The sequence below is a fragment of the Ixodes scapularis genome, unplaced genomic scaffold, assembly GCF_016920785.2.
Source record: "Ixodes scapularis isolate PalLabHiFi unplaced genomic scaffold, ASM1692078v2 PGA_scaffold9__187_contigs__length_104089568, whole genome shotgun sequence".
In the NCBI taxonomy this organism is placed as follows: domain Eukaryota; kingdom Metazoa; phylum Arthropoda; class Arachnida; order Ixodida; family Ixodidae; genus Ixodes; species Ixodes scapularis.
The window spans coordinates 84,407,281-84,429,290 of NW_024609884.1; the positions used below are offsets into that span (position 1 = coordinate 84,407,281).

The following is a 22,010-nucleotide window of genomic DNA, read 5'->3' on the forward strand; positions in this document are numbered from 1 at the left end:
GCGAACAGTGGTTTTGGCCGAATATTTTCGATTCAAATGTCGAATAGTTTTCCCACGCCTTTCACTACCATTGCATAATGCTTAGACGAAAACCCAGCTGAACTTTTGAAGGTTGTTCCACTTGTTCATTTATAAGCCAAGTTTAATCTATCTATATTTATGAACTGTGACCTCAGGTCTGATGTCTTGGGATGGTAAGTAAACCACGGCTTTGACATAAAATGATTCCTATAGAAATGGCCAACTATGCCCAATTGAGTGAATTTACAAATCTTAAATATTCTTTCTTCAATTTCGAGTTAAAAAAGAATGAATCGCGCATGAACGCAGGTTGTAAGGGCATCCCTGTCTAACATATACTCTTGAAAAACAGTCAGTTTAATTTTGAATCTTTTACTACAATGTAGATACTGTAAAACCCTTAATGTTCGCAAGCCCTTAATTTTCATGAATATCGCGAATTGAAAAATTCGCTAAATTTAAAGGCTTGCGAAAATTTCGGTCCTTAACAATTTCAATGCAGGTCTCTGGAATTCGCAAAATTTACTGGCTGCAACCATGTCCCCTGTGACCGATTCGTGAAAAATAGGGGCCGCGAAAATAAAGGGTTTTACAGTAGACACATTCACAAAGTTTTCATTTATTTTCATATACAGCCGGCACGCGTGCACCATCCCGCTTTGAATGTATGGTTTTCTTCCAAATAAACAATATCGATATACATACTTTTTAAGTGTTTATCGCGGCGGGTTACCCCGATGAGTGAGGTTCTTATTGAGCACCGATGTAATGAGGAGAAGTAACACCTGCGGAGCTCACTTCCCTGGGTATTGCTTCTCCGCAGTACACCGGTGCTTGGTAAGAAGAGCACTCGACGGAGCTAACCCGCCGCAATCAACGCTTCAAAAAACGCGAATAATGCAGTTCTTCTCGAAGCGAATACTGCATAGTGTATTATTCGAAACTACTATTCGAAATTTTGAATATTCGCACAACCCTGATAAATTTAACTAATTAAAACAGATCAGTTGGCGTGCTTTACAAATAAAAATAGTAATGTTCTAGAAAATTGCATTCCTTATTCCTGTGGCCCTCAAAGTTGTGTCCACGTGCAACAGGTAAAATTGTGGCCCTACCTCCTCTTGGAGGCTTTTTTTTTTTTAAATAAAAACAAGGAAGTATTTTGGGAAACTAAGGTTTGTTTTGTTGTGTGAAAATGCTTTGCTACATCATATAAAGATTTTATTGAAAACAAAAAATAGGCATGACACCCCATGACCATCCTTACCCCCCCTTCGAATTTAAATCTGACTCGACCAAGAGCCCACACCCCCTCAAATTTTGTCGAACGCACCTCACGATTCCAGGCGGGCACAAGTTGGGTATTTTACTCCGGCACACATGTACACACGATGGATTTTAGGAGACTCAAGTGCAAGGGTGCAGTGCAAAGGCAACGTCAGGAAGCGTTCCCACTCACTCTCGGGTGCACTCCTCCTCCCGCTTCTTCTGCGCCTCGTACTGGGGTCGGATGTCGTCCAGCAGCGCCATCTTCTGGGCTATGGTGTCCTTGAGGCGGGTGAGCTCCCGCTCGGCCCGCTTGCGCGACGAGTCGTCCCCTTCCACCTCGTCCTTGAGGTCCTTGATGGTCAGCTCCAGCCGCGTCTTCTCCTTCAGGATTGACGCCTGCTCCTGGCACAGCGCCTCCTTCTCCTCCCGGTTTGACTGCACCTTCGACTTCACCTCCCGCAGCTCCTTGCTCAGCTTCTGCAACCCCAGGCAATTATACGCTTCGTTATCCACCCCGGCATCAGTGATTGTAACCAGCAACTTACCAAAAATCAACGGCCAAATGTAAGGCTTGTATACAATGCCTTAGCTCAACTTTCCACAATCTTCATTTATTTGCTAGGTCTCTCCCTCTATACAATGGCCATTCTTTCATACCAGGCGTCAAGCAGATACAATAAATGATTTGACCACGCTTGATTTATACATATGTGTGTGTGAGTTTATATATATATATACATACAAACGAAATGGCCCAGTATAAACAAATGAGGGAAAAAAAGCTCCAGAAATGGTCAAGGCCATTTTCCTTGCAAGCGGCACAACAGGACCCGACTTAACGTCCTGACCGTCAGTACACTCGAGGCACAGGTGCTACAGAAAACTCCGGGTAACTTGTCAACACTGCACAACCGGAAAAAGCAACTGTTTCTACTGTAGCCCCTAAATTACAATAAATATTTCAACACTTGTACTTGAGAGTCTGATGATCCCCATAAAGTGGTCAGTACCTTAAATTTCAATATTTGTTTTCAGACAAACTATTCTTAAAATGAGAAACAGAATCAGTACAAGCTTGTAAGATAAGGCAAGTGCATGACACCATGCAGAGCGATGTTCACTCGTGACTGCTCAAAGTTTTGAAATAGAGTAGGACCCTGTCTATCTCTTTCCTTCCCAGATTAGCTTTCCTTTAATGAGAATGCACATCCCACACAATTGTTTCTGAACATAAATTGCTTTGTTGCTCTAAACATTCCTAGCTAAAAAAACCAGGTCAGATGGCCGACCCATTCCATTGATTTTTCAGAAATTGCGCAACTTTGAGGCAGCCCCTGCATGGCTTTTGTCAAAATTATAATAACTCGCTAATGAAAAAAAAAAAGGGGGGGGGGGGTCACAAAAAGAAAGTTTTCGGCTTCTTACCTTTATCTTCTCTGCAGCATTTTGAAGGTTTTCCCGCAACTTCTCGGCAACTGAACTGCTCGACTCGCGTCGTGTTTCCAACTAAAGACAAGTTGAAAAAGCTCAGAAACCACAAGCACAAAAACAATCGGGTAGAAGAAACTGTCAACATACCTCGTCGAGCTTCTTTTTCGTGTCTTTTAGCTCGTGGTCGTAAATTGTGTACTCCAGAGACCTGTAAGAGACAAAATCACAAAACAAGTTTCTTATAAAAAATAATAATAATAATGGTATAAAATTAATGCCATTAGCTGGCAAGCACACCAAACGTGCACTCACAGCACACCCAAGTTTAGAAAGATACGCAAAACTACAAGCTCGTCCAAAGATTCAATAATGTGCACTGGGACCATTGGAAACGGAAGAAACAAACATACAACATAGACACAAAATACCTATTCAAAACATGTTTAGAAAATCTCCCACGGTTTATCGGAACTTTAAAACTGCAAGTTGTTCAGGGCACTACAACCATTCTCTGTGAGTTAGATTCCAGAGCTGACCAGCACTACTTCATAGGATTTTTATTCATATCATATATTAATCTCATTTTGTAAGATTGCAACGAAGAACAAAGCAAAAGATACAAGCACACTTTATGACAGTGGTAGTACATATTTACACGTGTCCAGATCTAGACACATGTCTAGATCTGGACTGAAATATGACTAGGTTTCAGCATTCTCCCAGTTCATTCCTGAGAAAAATCGAAGGGTGCTTTTCTGAGTTCATTTTTCACAGAAAATTCGGAGCTTTTCGGAGCTTCCGTCAGCCTACACAATATTCCAAGTTTTTCTAATATTTAGCCTCATTGGCCTGAGTAGAGAATAGAAGTTTGCGAGTTCAGTAGAGCAGTCTACTTATTTGCAATGTAACGAGAGGTGAGCTTTACACAATATAAATTAATTTGTCAGAAATAAGCATACAGCTAATTAAAGGGTCTCATCTGTCTTTAGACGAGCTCTCTTCGGGTGGATGTGCCAACCGATATTCCAGTACTCGGCAGTGTGGAAGGCATATGTGACAAAACTTGCAGACAATAGTGTCGTAACTGCCAATCATTCTAAGTCTAAGTATTATTTGGTTAATTAGGGACCCCATCACACATCGGTACTGAGAAGTCTGACTCAATCTCTCGAACCTCTGTCACCGACAAGTTCAATCTTCAACAAAGAAAAGACGGAGAAAGGCGAACAAACGTCTAGGAAAGAAACCTGTCCAGGAGGAAGGACCTAAGTGGAGTGGCAGGAAAGGCGAGATGTGTTCGGCTATTGTCGCAAAAGGGTGACCTCTTTTTTCTGATAAGGGATCAAAAGATATTCTCTGGTGATCCCTCTAATACAGTTGAACCTCGATTTAATGAAGTCACCGGCACTCGCTAATTATTTCGTTAAATCAAAAACTTCGCAAAATCGAGGAAGGGAGACCTCGCGCGCGCATAGGCTGCGCAGGGAACCTGAATTTGTTCGTTAAATCGGGAAATTCTTAATATTGGGTTTCTTTAAATCAAGGTTCAACTGTAAAAGCAAAAATGAAAAATATAAAAAAGTTGTCATAAGATGTAAGGAAAAGATAAAGACTGGCCAGGTTTTACAACTGGCTGTCCCCAAATTCAGTTTTTCAAAAAAATCTGAATCCGCAATATTTTTAGCAGCGAGCGATGAATATTATCATTTATGCAAAAACGCAAAACCCTAAATAGGACCTACAAAAGCCCAACCACCTATAAAAAAAAGAAATGGCTGCATGTTTGGTCATTCTTCTAACCGTGTTTAAATGCGGTAGCTTCATAGGGTGGGTGGCGATCTTAGTTCGGGAGGTGCCTAGGGCAAGGTTTTGTATGGAAACAGATTACATCACACCATTGTCTCTTCGCGACGCTGCACACGCTTCCTTCAGCACCACCCGGATACAAAGCCTTTACGCTGAATTATCTGGGTCATGAAGAGAGGGGAGGCGTGCTTTCCTGCCCTTTTCACTCCTTGTTACGCATGCTCTTTGTACACCATGTTTCTGCTCCTTTTTCTTTTTTGCCCTTTCCACCCCTCTGCACACTTTCTCACACCACCCACTCCTGCTCCTCTCGTTCCTGCGTGCTAGGTTTGTAGCTGTCAGCAGTGCACTCGGCTTCCACGCCGGTGACCGAGGTTCAATCCCTGGCACCAGTTGGCGTTTTTTTTTTTTTTTTTTCAATATTTAGCGGTTATGAGGTGACCGACCAACACATTCCTTACTTTGCGGCTCCTGAGGTTGGTTGGACTTTTAAAGCTACCGCTTTGATACTTGCTGCTAGAAATCTGCCTCTCTTTGGCACGGAACCGCCAGACAAGAATAGGTTGCTCAGGACTGGCCCACCCATTTCCCTGTTAGGTGTGACAACAATGTAGAACTCCAGACATCTTAAAAGTTCTAAATCATTCAATGCACTTCTTCATTACGAAAAATAATATAATCCACAACTGCAGTGCTACCGGTTAGCCATGTCTTCCATGAGCCCCTAGGGCCTTAAAATAACCAACTGAAAAAAATAAAACTGGATCAATAGACTCAGTCAGTCAAAGAGCTCGCAATATGGACTTTTTGTACATTGTAAGTTCAAATCTCACGTGTGCCGGTTTTTATACAGACGAGCGTTGCACCAGTGTCTTTTACGCGTTCACCCACACTACATTGGCCCCACTGCTCCCCCGAGGAACCCAGTCTCGAGACAACCTGCAGCCACAGACAGGGTGTGGCCGACGTTGGAGTCCCGGGCTCACCCACCTGCGCATCTTGTCCCACTTCTGGTACTCCTTGAGTTCTTCCTTCTCCTCCTCGAGCGTCTGCAACCGGTCCTCGATGTACTTGAGGAGGTCTTCAATCTTGGTCCGCTTGCCCTCTGTGTCCTTGAGCAAGACCTTGCTCTCCTCTCGCCGCTCGTCGTATACACGCGTGCCCGCCACCTCCCGTAAAAGCTTCAGCCGCTGTGAGTCTGGTGCCGTCGCCATCTGGTTGATCTGCACCGCACATGAGGGGGGGGGGGGGGGGGGGGGCACTTTGTCCAACCAGTTCACGCAATACCTCCTACCTCATTGCCAGATTTTCTGCACCTCTAATAATTGCATTAATGCATCAATATGTGCCAAGCGGGCCCACACACTATGCACAGAGTAGCCAAGGTTAGGGGTTTCTTTTATAATTTGAGAGGACAAATTCAGTCAGTTTATAATGATGTGCAGGGTACTTTCCCTCAATCTTCTCTCGCATAGGGCATTAATCATACAACAGAAAGTATGGTAGCCTCCAAATGGTGTGCCTTGCACTGAACCTCAAGATAATAGAACTGCAACTGACACATGTAATGTTGTATCTGCAGCAATAAACAACCGTGAAAATACATATCAATGCCACTGGGGCAAGCATTCACTTGAGCCCTTCCACAAATCTATCCGCTTCATCAAGAACCACTAGGATGAAAGGACAAAGGCCTGAGGTCCAGAGGAGAAAATTTTACTCTCACAAATTGCAGTAAAGTAGGAAAGTCTCCTGTTCATACGGCAAGCAAGTTCGCCTGCTCGTTGTGCAGAGGGTACGCCGACCTCCTCTCAGCTCTGACTATTGAATAAAAAAATAGTGTCTAGAAAGAAAGGTGAAGTTCGTCTGCTCCTAGCACAGAGTGTCCTGTGACATCGGGGTGCCAAGCTCTGCCATCATCTTCAAGTTGAAGCAAGCGGTACAATGTTTTATCGAGTAACAACCACCAGACGAGCTATAACGAACAAAGATCTCACAACCGAGACATTGTTCGCTATCCACCAAAAAGAACAAAGACTGCTGGGGCGGAGCTTTGTTGCACACGCGATCACTTCCTCTCACCTCTTACAGCGGTAGCTGTACCTGGCCCGTAATGCCAGCCAATCGGTGGCGCGTGATCGTTATCGTGGCCAAGCTGGTTGCCTAGGCAACAGCAAAGGGGAAAGTTGCATGCCACCGTGGAGAAAAGGGAGCACAGCAGTTGCAACATCATCACGCTGGAATGCGACGCAGCGCGCTGGTGGAAGCACACACTTTATGTCACCGGGAAGGAATGACTGTGTGACCGACGGCTTGCGAAGGCAAATTTTACACTGTTTTAGGAGGTGGACTGAGTGTATACAGGGTGTCCCAAATAACTTGCACCAAACATTTAAAAAAAAATGGACCACTCTGCTGCAGTGAAACCAACAATGTTTTGTTAGCAGGCATTAGGAAAGTACACAAACTGATTTTAGCGCACCTTGTTACTTCATTATTTAGGCTACTTAGCTAGCTTCTTTTGTATTTCCTTAAGGGCCAAGGTGTGAACTGGAAAGTTGTAGAGCACATTGAGAAACACAGAATTAAGGTGTTTGCTACATGATACGCTTTGCATGCTTCTTTCGATTAGCCTAAAAAGAAAGCCCGTGAAATATAAAAAAAAGATAATGTGCTAACACGCCCACGCGCCGCACTTGCAGAGCTCTCAGACGTGCTCAGAAGGAACGAGGTCCCCCTTATCACTGTTGCATTGTCCGTGACAGGGCCTTGTGTTGGTGTAGGCCCCAGAGATAGGCGCGAGCACCTGCTGCCTCAAAGCCCTGTCTCGGACAGCGCACCAGTGATAAGGTGACCTTGATTCCTTCAGAGCACGTCTGAGAGCGCTGCAAGCACATGACGCAAGTTGTCACGTGTCCTTCTTTATATTTCATGGGTTTTCTTTCTAGGCTAATTAAAAGAAGTGCGCAAAGCGTATCATGTAGCAAACATCTCAATAGGGTGTTTCTCAATACGCTCTACAACTTCCCAATGCACACCTTGGCCCTTAAACAAAAAATTACAAAGATAGCTAATTAGTAGTACCAATTAATTAAAGAACTAGGCACACTAAAAAAAAATTGCATTTTCGTAAGATGCTTGCAAATATCATACAGTTTGGTTTCTCTCCCATAAAGCGCTTGGTTTATTTTTGAAGTTTGGTGCAAGTTATCTGGGACACCCTGTATGGAGAATGGGCTACAGCAATGCAGTTTATTATGCAGTTAGGAAACTACCAAAGCATATTCATGACGTGGTGGAAGAAAATCGCAAACAAAAGCAAGCCATGGCCTCGCCGGGCCAACAAAAGTCGTTTGTGTTTAAATTTCAACAGTAGGAGTGATCCTTGCACAGAAAAAATGTAAGATGTGTCAGAAAACACCACGGCTGCCACCACTTCATTTGCAGGATATGGCAATGAGCCTACGAGTTTCTTTGTCTCCCCTCCTGTAGAGTCTTCACCGTTTTGCACCCCCTCCCCCCCGCCCCCCATGCAAAGGGATGTGTTATGCTTGACATGCTAGCCGTGTAGAAAGTATTCTTTTATAGCTGCATATCCCTGTTACTGTCATCAAAAAGAAAGTTTAGTAACTTTCTTTTTGGTGATAGTAACAGTGGTTACAGTGACAGATTTTGACACTGTTACAGACTCCTCCCATTATTTGCAATACATCAGAGCAGTGACTCACTTTGCTTTTTTTTCTCACATCATTTATGGTGGCAAACCCCCTATATTCCCCTAGGTCTCTCGCAAGTTGAGACAGACACCACAGCATACAGCACCCAAGACTGCACCCAGCGGTCTCTTCTATTGGATGTTGGGCAAAAAGCAGGTCCCGAACCATGAAATATCATCAAGAAACTGTAAATTATAATGGTATCTGCCAAACTCTCCACTGGTGTCGTCCATACGCTAGGCGATAAATCAAGTTTGAAAATTAGCCTGGACTCATCAATACTGGACACACACACACACCCTACCGAGAAGTTCCCCGAGACGAGGAGTCACTCACTTTGCCTTGCTTTACAATGTAGTAGGGATTACTCCTGGAGAACCCCGCACTCTCCAGGAGGTTCATGACATCTGTTCTCCTACGAAAAGAAGGAGCAAGCAGAGTAAGTGGCTACCTGGACACAGCTGCACGCAATCAGCATCAACCACCGCACTCACGTGACCACCTTCTTGTTGAGGAAGTACTGGTCCTTCTTGGAGCCAATGACACGCCGCAGGGACACCTCATCTTTGTCAACCTAGAAGAGATTTAAAATCCGTCAAAGTCAAACAAACCTCCCTTGTCTATAGTATCATATTTTCCCGACTGTAGTCCATGGACTATAGATGTCTAAAAGTTTTAATTGTATGCAGTGTGAACTAGCTGCACAAGGATTTTTTCAAGATTGGTCATCATGACCGGTCATGACGGATTTTGTGAATGACAGATTACACCAGTAATATCTGTATACTACAAGCTCCTCTGCGTGTCAACAAGGCAGGACTTTTTCAAGGTGTGCTATGTAGCAAGATTTGTTTTCATGCAGATTATGCATTGGACTATCTGGCTGGAGACTATCAAAGGAAATTTCAGCAGAAATTTGCCCCTGCAGACTCTACACCAGGTGCGAACAAATTGGTACAAGGTACACCAGGTTTGGCAAATATGGTATAATAGCGACAAATTGTTTCCACTAAGGAAGAGTTCCAAGAACCAAAACCTTGTTTTGAACTATGAGTCATTAGATACCTATTCTGACCCCACCAGCGATATATGAATGTTTTTCAGGTGTTAGAGAGCCACATGTGGATGTTCACCATGCTTGTAAGAGCAGAGTGCTACTTTTCTTCCACTTCCAGGTGTTAAAGGAATAGGGAAATAAGGTTCTGCACTTTACTCACTGTGGTATAAGCAGCATCTAGAAAACATAATAATTTTATAAAAAGAAAAAATGTGGGCAAACAAATTGAATAGCGTAGTGTCATCCCTAGCTTCAACACTGGGAACCGGTTGTTGTGGTTTTCCTATGCACCGTGAACGCTATCAAAGGTCAGAGCTATTCGATTAGAATCGCTGGTTTCGCATTCCTACTTTTAGAATGCTGCCCGAGTGTCGCCATGCGATTGGCCTCCCCAGGGCACAGCACGGTGTGGAGAAGCCTGCCGTCGCAAAGTCAGTGGCAGAGAATAAGATTGAGATATTCTTCAGACCTCGAGCATTTGGGTAGGTCAAGTGGCAGCCATGATGATACCGCCGAGTATACCCCGCTTAACCTCACGATCAACTGCAGCAGACGCTGTAAGCCGTCAGAGCAAATGCAATGCTGTGCGAATCTCGCTCGACCTTTGAGCTTAGCGCAGTGACACGCATTGGTCACATGATACGCTAACAGCACTGGATTGGCAGTGATGGCTGGGAACAGCCAATGCAGTTAACCGCAAGGTGAAACGGAATATAGCGAACCTCACGGCCTAGTCGGCGCTGGCCTCACAGAGGCAAATCCCAACACAAATGTCCCAGAATGCACTATACACTTTGGAGGCTACTTTTGGAGTGCCTGCTAGAGTGGCATACTGCAGCAATCTAATCAAAATACAAGCGTGCTATTACCATTTACGATTATCAATTATCATATTTAACTTCACTTTGAACGCACTACCATAGTTAAGGGGAAGCACGGCCTAGGAATCGCGATTTTTTCAAAAAAGTCACATTTTTGGAAAATAGGCTGACCAGCTTTTACAACTCATAAAGAATGCTGTCCAAAAATTTTATTCCTGTAAGTAAAGTATTTACTCAAAAATAAATTATTTTCGAAGTGCTGGCGGCCGCACGTGCGCGCCGCCGACGCGGCCGATTACGAAAATGTGCCATTTTCAAAGCACGCTCCCTCTGCACTTCTTAGGACTAGCATGGACAGGCCCTCCTCGTTGGAATGAGCGTCTCGCCCTCTTTCGTTCTGTTCGCAGCATTGTTCGCGATATCGTGCTCACAGACCGTAAAACCCCGTAGAAAACATAGCTGTGCACGCTCTTATTGGCCAAGCTGGCGAAACAAGAGCTCTGATTCGCTAGGACGAGCCACATGACAGGGCTCGTCCTAGCGAATCAGGAAGCTCTGTTGGAAATGGGCATACAGCCAGGGAGCTACCAAGAGTCATACGGAGAGAGGGCCACCAAGATGAAGGTTGCGAAGGCCCAAGTGAAAGCGCTCGAGTCCTCCAAGATGTCCCACAAAAAAAGGAAGATGGAAGCTGTGGCCAAGGCACAGAGGGACCGTGCAGAGGAAGGAGTGACATATGCCCCTGGAGCATTTTAGATGAAATGGCAAGCCCCATCTAAACTAAAACACTGTTCGAACTTTCAAACCCTTTTTTCTCAGCTTCATGTTTTCACCATTTTTTCACAGCTCTAAAACTATTGTTCGATGAGTTAAGCGCCCCCAAGTCTAATGTATGGCTTTTTTGGCATGAAATTTACTGGAGAACTCGGCTATGCGCTTACCCTTTGCAAATTGTTATTTCTTCACACAAAAATGTTGACGTTTGTGAAACAAGAAAAAAATTCTAAATTCATACCATTATTGAAAGTTAATTTTTACGTGAAATATGGCCTTAAAAATTATTTCAAGCCTACTACAGATTAGTTTAGTCATTCAGCGTTATATCCCAACAAAGAAATTGTGCCTTTTTATTCATATTTTGAAACGATAGTTTTTTTCCTTTGGTACTGCTACATGTACATTTTTTTCAACGAATAAGGCTGTAACTTGTCAAAAAATAAACCTTTTGGGTTGAAAGTTGGTTTAGCCTCCTAAGTTTTGACGTTTAAAATACCCTAAAAATTTCATTGACCTGGCACAAATACTTAAAAAGTAGACCCTCCAAGGGAGTGCCTCCCCTTAAGGAAAGGAGCATGATTCAGCTAAAAAACAAAAGTGGCCTCCATTTGTTCATTTTACGGAGACCAATGAAGAAAATGGGATCCTGTTTTTTGCCCCACATAAATTAACTGTGCATCACAGAAAGCTGAAACTCCGCGTAAATGGGACGCTAATTGTAGTGATAGAATGCAAAAGTTTAAGAACATTACATAACATGGATCAAAAGATAAAGCAGAAAAAGTAAATGTCTACAAGCCAATGTCCACTTAAACCTAATACAGTACAAACTCATAACGGACCTTGATAATGATGAAGATGTTGGCCTGTTATAAAAAGAGTATACAGAATGTAGATACCCTTACTACAGGCTTTGACATGAATTATGACTGGAGTCTTTTCTAACGAGAGAGACTGATGAAATGCAGATGGATATTATAAAAAGAAACTGCTTATTGAAACTTCTTCACTTTGCAAGGCAGTGATTTGTTTACTGAGCTGTGCTGGATGGTTGTCATCACTGCACGCTTTGAGTCATCCCAGGCGCAAATCGGTCCACTTCCAGCTGGATTATGGAACTGGTCCCAGCTGGAAGTGGACTGATTTTCGCCTGGGATACGAGGCTCGCACGGCGCCTCGCACGATGACATCAGTTTGGAAGATGGATACCTCCGCCACCGAACCAAAGCCGCGTAATGTCCGAAATAATGACTGCGGTTGAAGATTCTGCTATAATGGAATGGTAACGACTTACAAACTCCCTAATATAGTCCATTATATCCGAATGTATGCTATATGAATAACAGAATCTGTAATAAGCGAAGCTGGCTCAATGACATAAAAAGGAAGACCGACCCAACTTCACTAATCGGTACGTTATATCTGCTCTAACGAGGTTATGCTGCATTCGCCAAACCAAGGAATGGCACTGTGGGTACCTGTGGCACTTATTTGTGAAAAAACACTACCTTGTTTACTTTCTTAGAGAGAAGTAATTTGCACTAAAATATATGCCACAGGCACCCACAATGCCATTTCTTAGTTCGACCAACATTGGGTTTGGGTGGACATCAGCTCCAAGACAAATTCCATCTTTCTTTTTTACCTCTGGATCCAGGTAAGGCATGTTCTCAAACTTTTGCATTGTATCACCACCCCTCAACTCTGTTGCAGGTGGAGAAAAGCAGGATGAGCTCCTCCCACAAAGCCCTCCACTCTTTCCACTCTAGCAGAGCAAATGCTGGAAACGAGGAAACACCCTGCCCACCTCCTCTCCAGCATTTGTCCTGCTTTCCTCAACCTGCAACAGGGGATAGCGGCACCTACACACAGAGTTCCAGCTTTCTACAATGCATAGTTCATTTATACAGGCCGAAAAACGGGGTTTCATTTTCCTATCGCACCTTGGTAGTTCGAATTTGGCCCCCTAAACATAGCAAGGAAAAAAAAGAACAGCGTCTTCAATGGGACAAATAAGAACCATTGAAGGCTCAACTTCAGAGCCTTCAGCTGTTTTGGCACAGCTCTATTACCACATTTACTTGAATATCGACACACTATCTATAAATAAAGCCTGGGTCTCCACTTTTCCGTGGAACATGTGGATTGCCCATCATTGCGATCGGCAGAACAAGCGCTTGCATGACAGAGATAACACTCTCATGCGAAACTGCTATTAGCGAATCATCGTATTTCTGCAAGGTATCATTTTCTCAGCCTCATAACCTGCTACATTTCTTAGATTGGCTGTACACGCGCTCTGTAAGAATGCAGATGGCTGCAGGCCTTATTCATAAAGAGCCTGTCTATAACGAGAGTACATATGACACAAATACGAGGACATCTCTTTCTAGAGCCGACGCAGGCTCATCGGCTTAATTTTAAGGTGCTCCAGATGCGAGGCTGAGGCTTACAAAAAAGTGACACACTACCAAAGACATTAATATAAAGCATGAAGTAGAACTAGAAGACACATTCAGCAGTTTTTGGTCATTCATATAAGAAAAGTCCCCCCGGGGGAGCGGCAACCAGAATGCACATAACAGTAGGGAGTGCCGAAATCCTGTCCGTACCGGTAAACGGTTGTCTGCATTGTCAAAGATGATCTCCACGTATGCAATGTGCGCTCGCGGGCCTGTGCCTTCGTGAAGAAGTGCCTGCCGTTGCTCGGGTCGCAGATGGGAAAATTCGTCGCTGAGAACAAATTGAATTGCTGCAATAAAGAGGTTCAGTAGTGAGCTTTCACAACAGACAACCACGACCAAAGCCGGCAGAAGCGTGAGGCAAACATGAACAACACATAGCAGATTGCATTGCTCGACGTTAGAATTGAAGCAGTAAATACCGATGGTACAGACCCACTTCGACCCCGACACCAAGCACAGATGGAACCTACCAAGGTCAGTCTCATTCAATCCTATAATGAAACTTTACATATATGCCCACTGTGATATCTAGAGGTGCCCCAACCCCGAAAGGTAGCCGACCTACTTCTTAGGCATTATTTTTTCTCCATGCAAAAACACCAGAGATAGCCTACTCCTAGAAATAACAACAACCAGGTGATCTCTGCAGTAACGGGGCAGCATTTGACAACAGTCATCTTGATATATTTTCCGCGTCTGTCAGGGTTTCCATAGGCACCATTTGAAGCTACTTGAAGACAATGTAGTAACTTAGGTACTAGGCTATCGGTCAAAAGCACACGCCTCCAAAGAACACAAAAGAAACAGTGGCTGTCGTGGGGACAGAGGGCGACAATGCTGGCTATAACGTGACTGGAACATCCGACTATAGCCCCAATATAGCTCCACCCCACTTTCTATGCAATAAATTGCATAGACAGTGGGGGGAGCTATGGAGGCTACAAGAAGGCAAAATGGCGGTGACCCAATTCACGGCGGCGGTCTTGTGGGCAAATGCTGCATACGAAGTCCGAAGAATAGAGCACAGAGTTGAACGCCATCTAAAACAGTCGCTGTTACATTAACTCTCTGGAGTAAGCGACGATCCCGTGAAGACATAGAAAAAACGAGTCGGCAAAAGTAAACCAACTCTCACATTCCGATAGTGTGCATGAGAAGTTGTGTGAACAGACTGCAAAGAAACAAACTTTCCCATTCCTTAGACTAGTGCTGTTGTTCTTTTAACACAGAATGTGTTCCAAGGCATGGATTTCTTGAGAAAATCCTTACACTCGAAAGTAGAGTAACACGTCACCAAGGAAACATAAAATATACGTAGCCCGTCATGGCAATGTATAAGCATACAAAGTAAATAGAAGGCATACTAAGTGATAATTAACGAGGTTTAGCAAGCAGTGCAGAGAAGATCGAACTCCAGAACGCGCCACGAGAAGGAAAACACGGCAACTCGCAGCCTGCGGTAGTAGGTGACCGTGGGAATACGCAGCTGGCTTCTGAATGACGAAACACAGCTCTCCACGTGATCTTCCAATGTCGTGGGGCGGATTATAATGCACCAAAGAATGGCGCAGCGGGTGTGTGACGTCACGATTTTGCACAGCAGCCAATAGATGGCAAGCGGGCACAACAAACTTTTTTTCCTCGCAACAAAGTATTACATGACACAGCTCACGTTGCAGCCCTCAGTGCAAAAAGACAGATCCTGCACCAGGCAAAGCACCGTGCGATTCGGCAACACATTCGAAAACACCCAAAGCTCCCTGCAACCGTGCATAATGCAAGCATGGCCCATTCTGTGCTACACAGATTTATTAAAACGACTAAGACAAACTTTTTTTTTTTTTTTTGTATTTAGAGCTCCATTTATGCCAATACAATTTTGACTGATTCACTGAAAAGTTATGCACATGCCTGCAAATGACAGATGTTAAAAAAATTTTCACAAATTTTGTTGACACATCTTTTTGTTTTGATGCAATTTCCTGAACTTCTCCGACCAAAAATCCTTGCACAAATCTAGCTTTTCGCTGCTCTTTTGTTCACAATAGCTTCGCTGCCATGGTTAGCAACCAGTCCAGCATGCACAAGTGTAAAAAGAAAAAAAAGGTAGGTGGATGGCGCACAAACAACCAGGATTACTGAGATTGATCAGCTACATCACGAGCAAATTGCTAAAGGAAGCAGAACAGACAAAAACTGCTTCCCGCATTTTGGAAACTTTGGTGTACTTTTGCCATGGTCAGCATGTCAAAGTTTCTGTTTTTGGGGGTTGTTTTGTAGCACTGCATTCTCATTCAGCTGGTAAGAGGCTTTAGTGACTGAAAATGTGGGCAGGATAGGACAGAAATAATGGTCTATCCAAAGGGTTATTTGAATAGTTTAGTAGCTGCACAGTAGACACGTTGTGGGCGTCTCCTTTTCAGCTTTGTCCAGCACCTCAGGTTTTATGACGCGCAACTTTAACCTGTTCATCTGCTTGCCGTCTCAAACAAAAACATCACCAAGATTTATGGAATATTTGAATGATTCATTCGAGCCGTGAGGCCAGAACACACTACACATAGGAAGGCACCATCAGGAAGGTGGGCTCGAGTTTTAGGCACTAGACTATGGGGGCTGCAATTTAGCTAGGGGGAGACAGAAGGTTCCTTAGTAGAGGCAATACTAAAGAGCGCTGTCCACGCAAAACACGACTCCCTCCGATTTTTTGTAATGCACAATTTCCCGTCACATGGGAGCGCACATGAACCGTCCCCTCGGATACTCTTTGCTGCTAATCCGCCGTGTGCGGGCCTACGGAGCTCAAAATCGTGCGCGACAAAAGTATATTTAGCTGATTATTGCTTGCGGCCAAGCAACTATCCCAATGTAACGGATATGGAATCCTCGCCTCCCTATTACAACTCAAGGCATGTTTTAAAAGGAGCGTTCCAAAGTAGTCTGGACGCAACCTCCTAAATATGCCGTGACATAAACATATCGGCTGCGGAAGAATAAACCAGTCATGTCCCATCTATGCGACACACGGCGAACCCAACTACTCATTTACCGACCAGTTTAGTTACAATGCTGACTAACCAAACAGTTTCGACCAGGAAGGGGCTGACTTAGTGCATACATTCTCGTTTAATCGAGTAATATGTTTGCCGAGTGAATGGGACGGGGGACAAGTGTTTGGTTAAACCGAACACGACCGTGGTTCAATCCCCCGGCCGGTGCTTCGCACGCGACGTCTCCCCACACACGCGTCACGATCTCTCTTGCCTAGAACGACGACTCGGGAGGTGAGAAATCAAAGAAGGCTCAAACTGGCCAAAGAAAGTCCCCGCCGAGCACAGAGGTACCAGAGGAGGGGAATGCCTCGCCGGCGGCAAGCATGTCGCAATGATCGCGATCCGTGCCGTACTCACCATAGAAAAAATTGCTTTTTCCAGAACCATTTCGACCAACTGCAAGGGAGAAGAGGAAGAACGTCGAGGTTTTACACGGTGCACCGACGACGGTCCGTAGACTCTGAGGCAAGGCGTACTTACCGATTACATTATGACGAGGGCTGAAGGGTTCCACACACGTCTGTTCTTTGTAACTGCGGAACCCCTGTATTATTAACTGCAACAGAGAGAAAACGCCGGGTAATGTGACTGCTGCCTGCCGGGCGCGGGGAGATCCGTCGCGACGGCGGTGCTAGCCTAGAGCACAGGGCCCGGGAAACCCCTGGTTTCCGCGCCAGCACGAACGCTCGGGAGCCGCATAGAGGGCATACAACTGAGGGCCCTCAACGTGCAGTGCTAGAGTGTTGTGCGTAGTAGCGTTTGCTGACGGCAAGAACGGCGAAACGAGCAAGAGCAATGCACCTGCCACCAGTGGTTTCGGCTCACGGAGAAGTCGCGGGCTCCAATCAACCCGCAGAGACGTTCCTGAACCGGCCCTTTGCGGCTCTGCGTTCCGGACAAAGGGCACAGCTCCGGAACGTCCACCGATAACACTTACAGTTCAATTTTAATTTATTTCGGCAGAAAACAACCAGACACTCATTTAGGCTTACTTTCAAAATACAACTCACGAACTCCCGGTTTCCCGGCGCTACAATATTTTCGCTTATAAAGAAAAAAATACTAACCTGTTTTATATGCATTTTAGATGTTGTGTGTCACAAAAATGTGACACCAATTAAGCGTGAAAATGCCACTTTTCGAGTTTAATTGTGCACACAGTCCCGCCAAATGCCAAGAAGTTCAAAATGGCGGGAAGGAATCGGATCCCTCTGGTGCTCAGTTTATCGTCACGTTCACTGCATGCCTCGAATATCTATTTAAAAGAAACAGCCACGTCGTGAACAGTTCTTAATTCTAGAAAAAAGAAACTATGCAGTTGTAATTATTTTCTTATTAGTACATCGAGTTACTACAGCTACAAGGCTGCAAGCATAAAATTTCCCTATATTGCCACCATGCAATATGTTTTCTTCGTGTATTTTTTTATTTTTGTGGGCTTTTAGCTTGTAATGTGGGGAATTTTAGAGCCATGACGTCCAAAAAGTACCTACAGTACCTACACGGGACACAAAGCACACATGAGCACACCGGCATCATCGTTTGCGGGTTTGCAAGCGAGAAGTAAGTTGTGTAGAGTGTAATTTGCCGTGATTGCCCTCCCAGTCGTGCGACAGATGGTTCGCACAGTTTTGTTTAAGAACCCCGTGCAGACAACCCCGCATTCCTAAATGGCCAAGAGGAAATCGCTTCCCGAAGAGCCGAGAGCGAAGATGAGCGGCCCCTTTTTCCAAGTTAGCGGCACCAGCGAGAAGCGCGAGTCGGGGCGCGTGAAGGATGCTAACTTACGACGCGTGCTCGACTCGGCCGCGAGAATGCGGCGCCAAAAAAAGTCAGTGGAAGGCCTGGAGCACGACAACTTCCACGACGATCCGCACGCTAACCTGGTGATGCATAAGAAGGCGCCCAAGTTCGAAGAGACACTCGAGGCGAAGAGGAAGCGGCGCAGCAAGGGCGAGCCGACCAAGGTGCGCTTCAAGAAGGGGTTCAACGCACTGGTAGAGGAGCACCAAGCCGCCAACCCCGAGCCGCCCAACTACACGCATGCCAACGTGCCGCCGTCCAAGTTCCCGGCGAGACACTTCTGTGCAGTGTGTGGCTTTCCGTCGAACTACACATGTGTCTCCTGCGGTTCCAGGTACTGCTCAGTCAAATGCCTGGGCATTCACCGCGATACGAGGTGCTTGAAATGGACGGCGTAGCAGTGTTCAGCACCACGACCATCGTAATCGTCTCGCCCCGTGCCTCGGTTCATGAACCACAATGATTTCGTGTACACGTTGGCGGACTCGCACACCGACACGCACTTGCAGATTGACGTTGCAGGACGTTGAAGAACCAGGCTTGACTCCAACCGAGCACAAACCTTGCCGAAGACAACCAGAGAGTGGGCATAGACAATGGTACCGTACAAGCAGATTAAATATCATGCGGAGTGCAGCCTCCACGCGCTACCCTGGATGGTGCTTCACTGCGCACTGTTTCAGACAAGATTTTACTCAACCTCATCGAGGACAGAGTGCGGAAAATGACGACTTCCCGCCTTTTATAGTGACCACAATTGTGAATTATATTTTTATCCGTTGTCTACTTGCATTACATCTTGTTAGGAGAAACATGTTATCATTGAGACATTCTTTTCCCCTGTCCTTCTTCTTCGACCAAGTTTCCCTGCTTTTACCACAGTCTCGGGTTTTCTACATCATGATCAACATCCACCAGCTCGCCAGCGCACTCACTGTTTTTTCATGTTATCATTGCTGTTGACTTTGTGTGAATGTCACCATTTCAATTGCACACATCATACTGTGCCGGTGGTTATACCCCTTTGAAAGTCGTACGCCGATTGATAGGAGATTGGACCCACTGCACAATGGCAAAACAACTGACACCACGGAACATGCAAGACTACCTAGGAGTGATGATAACTGCAAAAGCTGAACGTGTAGCTTTGACAAGTGCTCCCTTTGCACGAGGTGCAATCGAACACAGGGAGCTTGTGCTTGTGTCGTGGAGAAAAACAAATTGGATGATGCAAACTGAATGCTGTAGAAGGTACAGACTCGACAGCAAGGCCGCCACAATGGCTTCCGATTGAGACATCAATGCAAGCCATGTATTTGCGACCCTAGCTACCTATAGGGGTCGTCACTCTTGACAAATAGGGTGGCTGAAAACAGGTCGTGCCATGCCATGTGCCAGCTCAAGACACTACGCTGGAGTTCAAGCAAAGAAGCATTGGCTTCAGAATGGTTTGCCCAGATTTTTATCCACTATGTTCAGAACCTGTGGCAGTGTGTTAGCACAAGCTAGCTTCAAGACGCTTAACCTTCTCTGGGGAAGCAATGGAGGGACTGCCTATACTGTCCTACTGTGTTGATGAACGTTGATAAACACGCAATGTCTGGTTCGCTCAGTTGTGTAGGTTGCGTTCAGAGCGGCCTAGGCACACCGATACTTTGACTGATATGACAGTAACAACAGAATCACCGGAACAACTGGTTTGCCCTACACATGGGAAGCAATGCAAGGTGCACCCAAGTTGTCGGGCCATTACGAGTCACGGGTTTCCCTGCGGTCCTGTCGCTGCTGCCATTTTTGTTGCTGTGGACCCGACCAACAAAACTTGCCTCCCTTTACTTCAGCAGCCATTGTGCCAACCGCCGATCACATGCAATGGCAGAAGCCAGCAGAAGTGGCGAAAGGACCTGTTCCTGCCAGTTGAATGTTTTCCCGCTAGGTGCCGTCGGTTTTGCTGGAGCTGCGAATAGCCAGCGAGAGGTTAAGAATGCAGAAGCAGCTATGACCTCAAGCATGAGCTTTTCATTTTCAATAACACTTCGGTATCTTGCGAGCACACGCAGCCAAACCAAGACTGAAGGCATAGCTTCTGCATTTTTAACCCGTCTCCGACTATTCTCAACTTTCTGCGATGGCGGTACCGCGGTGTGAGAATCGCGCTCTCTAGCTCCTGGATGATTGGCCTCGTAATAAATGGGCTTGCCTACACCTTCCTGGCATGAAATAATAACATAAGGCCCTAATACTGCTCGTATATAGCAAAACTAGAATTATTTACGCGTCGCAGACCCAGTCTTGTACCGCTGTTCTACGACGATCATTCAGATGACAGCCATTTCAATAGGCACCAGTGCGCCCCCTATAGGTCGTGAAAGTTGCAAATATTTTCTGTACAAGAACGGTTCAACCGATATTGCACGGAGCAAAGGACCCCTTTCATAAGTTGTGTGCGCATTGTTAGTCATTGACAAGAGAAAAAGCATAAGGCCTCTCTTTCGGATAGCCAGCTTCCAGCACGCACTTCTTGCCTTCTGTGGGACTTCGACTGCACGTGCACGCTTAAAGCTCACAAGGAGACTAAGAGTTATTGAAGGTATAAAGCTGGTGCTGGAGGTAGGACAACTAGATGACATCCCTGCAGGTGTTGTGCTATTGGAGACTAGAGAAAGTATGAGCCATTGCACAAGGGTGGAACAAGCGACGACACCACAGAATGTACAATGCTACATAAACTGCAACAAAGTGGCATCGGTAGATTTTCTAGGCTTCCATGTTTGGCAAAGTCTTCTCTGTCCGTCATTGTGCCGGGATTTTGCAGCTTCAAACACTAGGCACACTTTTGAAAGGGGTCTGTCAACCTTTTTCTTCCATATTACTCGAGCACCAAGGAGCATGCTGGGAAAGTGGGCACACCTGCTGCATACTCTTGCCTTATCTGTACAAAAGATTTGAAGCAAATGACCAAGGCGTTAACGGATTCATGTGCAAAGTGCCATGCGCCATAGATTTTTGCTTTAGAAAAGTTGCTGCTGCATACGCCAGCACGTGCACCACTGCAACTACGCTCGCATCATCCTCCTTGGTGCTCGGGTAATTTTGCAGAAGTCTATTATTCTCGCAATCATGCGCCTTCTTCATAAACACAATGTGAAACTGCCTTCACATGCAGGTTTAAAGGGGAGCTCCTGAGAAACTTTGAGTCACTGATTTGCCTAAAAATAATCTCCAAAACCACCATTGTCTCTCTTTCTCTTTGCCTCAAAATTGATTCCACACATACTCCGTTTCACGATAACTTGGCGAACTGAGGAGGCTGCGGCCCTCGCGACCGAATAATAAGAGCGTCAGAGCCGTGGTCAGAGCAAGGCACGTGAGCACTTCACGGTCAACACAAACGCTCCCGTGACGTGGCGCCACGTTCCTCGCTCCGACGCTCTTATTGGGTCACAAGAACTGTAGCCTCTACAGTTCACCAAGTTATCGTGAAACGGAGCATAGTAGACGCACATGAACTTTTTTCATTTTTTTTTCCACAAAGTTAGTGAAGTTTAAAGTTTGGTCCGAGAGTCTCTACTCACAGCACTGAAAACATGTTGGCCCAATGGGTTACAAGTTAATTGGTTGTGTGCAATAATGTGGGAGCAGCTCATGTAAGCAAAACAAAGAGTACAGTACTGTTTTCTAGACTGCCTGCTAGACTTGCAGTTTTTACAACGTGGGACGTCGCCCACTGGAGTGTGCGGGTAAATTTGAGTGTTGATTTTGGAACAACCTTCGTTTGCAGTTTTCCCAAT

General features: G+C 45.3%; 2 protein-coding genes across 2 annotated transcripts in view; one reads left to right on the forward strand and one right to left on the reverse strand.

Annotated features, from left to right (window-relative positions):
• Nucleotides 1–17,629, reverse strand: part of LOC8034829 (structural maintenance of chromosomes protein 3) — a gene marked incomplete at its 3' end in the record, with an annotated part of 66,691 nt that extends 49,062 nt beyond the window's left edge. The window contains 10 exon segments of the mRNA XM_042287248.1: nucleotides 1,481–1,767; nucleotides 2,716–2,796; nucleotides 2,869–2,929; nucleotides 5,518–5,750; nucleotides 8,580–8,658; nucleotides 8,738–8,817; nucleotides 13,511–13,650; nucleotides 16,774–16,812; nucleotides 16,897–16,972; nucleotides 17,484–17,629. Of these exon segments, the coding sequence (XP_042143182.1) occupies nucleotides 1,481–1,767; nucleotides 2,716–2,796; nucleotides 2,869–2,929; nucleotides 5,518–5,750; nucleotides 8,580–8,658; nucleotides 8,738–8,817; nucleotides 13,511–13,650; nucleotides 16,774–16,812; nucleotides 16,897–16,972; nucleotides 17,484–17,498 (1,091 nt within the window).
• Nucleotides 17,630–17,901: 272 nt separating this feature from the next.
• Nucleotides 17,902–19,052, forward strand: LOC8034828 (zinc finger HIT domain-containing protein 1). The gene has a single exon (XM_002410572.5). It carries the CDS (start codon nucleotides 18,087–18,089, stop codon nucleotides 18,615–18,617), a length of 531 nt encoding a protein of 176 aa, XP_002410617.2. The 5' UTR covers nucleotides 17,902–18,086; the 3' UTR covers nucleotides 18,618–19,052.
• The last annotated feature ends 2,958 nt before the right edge of the window (nucleotides 19,053–22,010 follow it).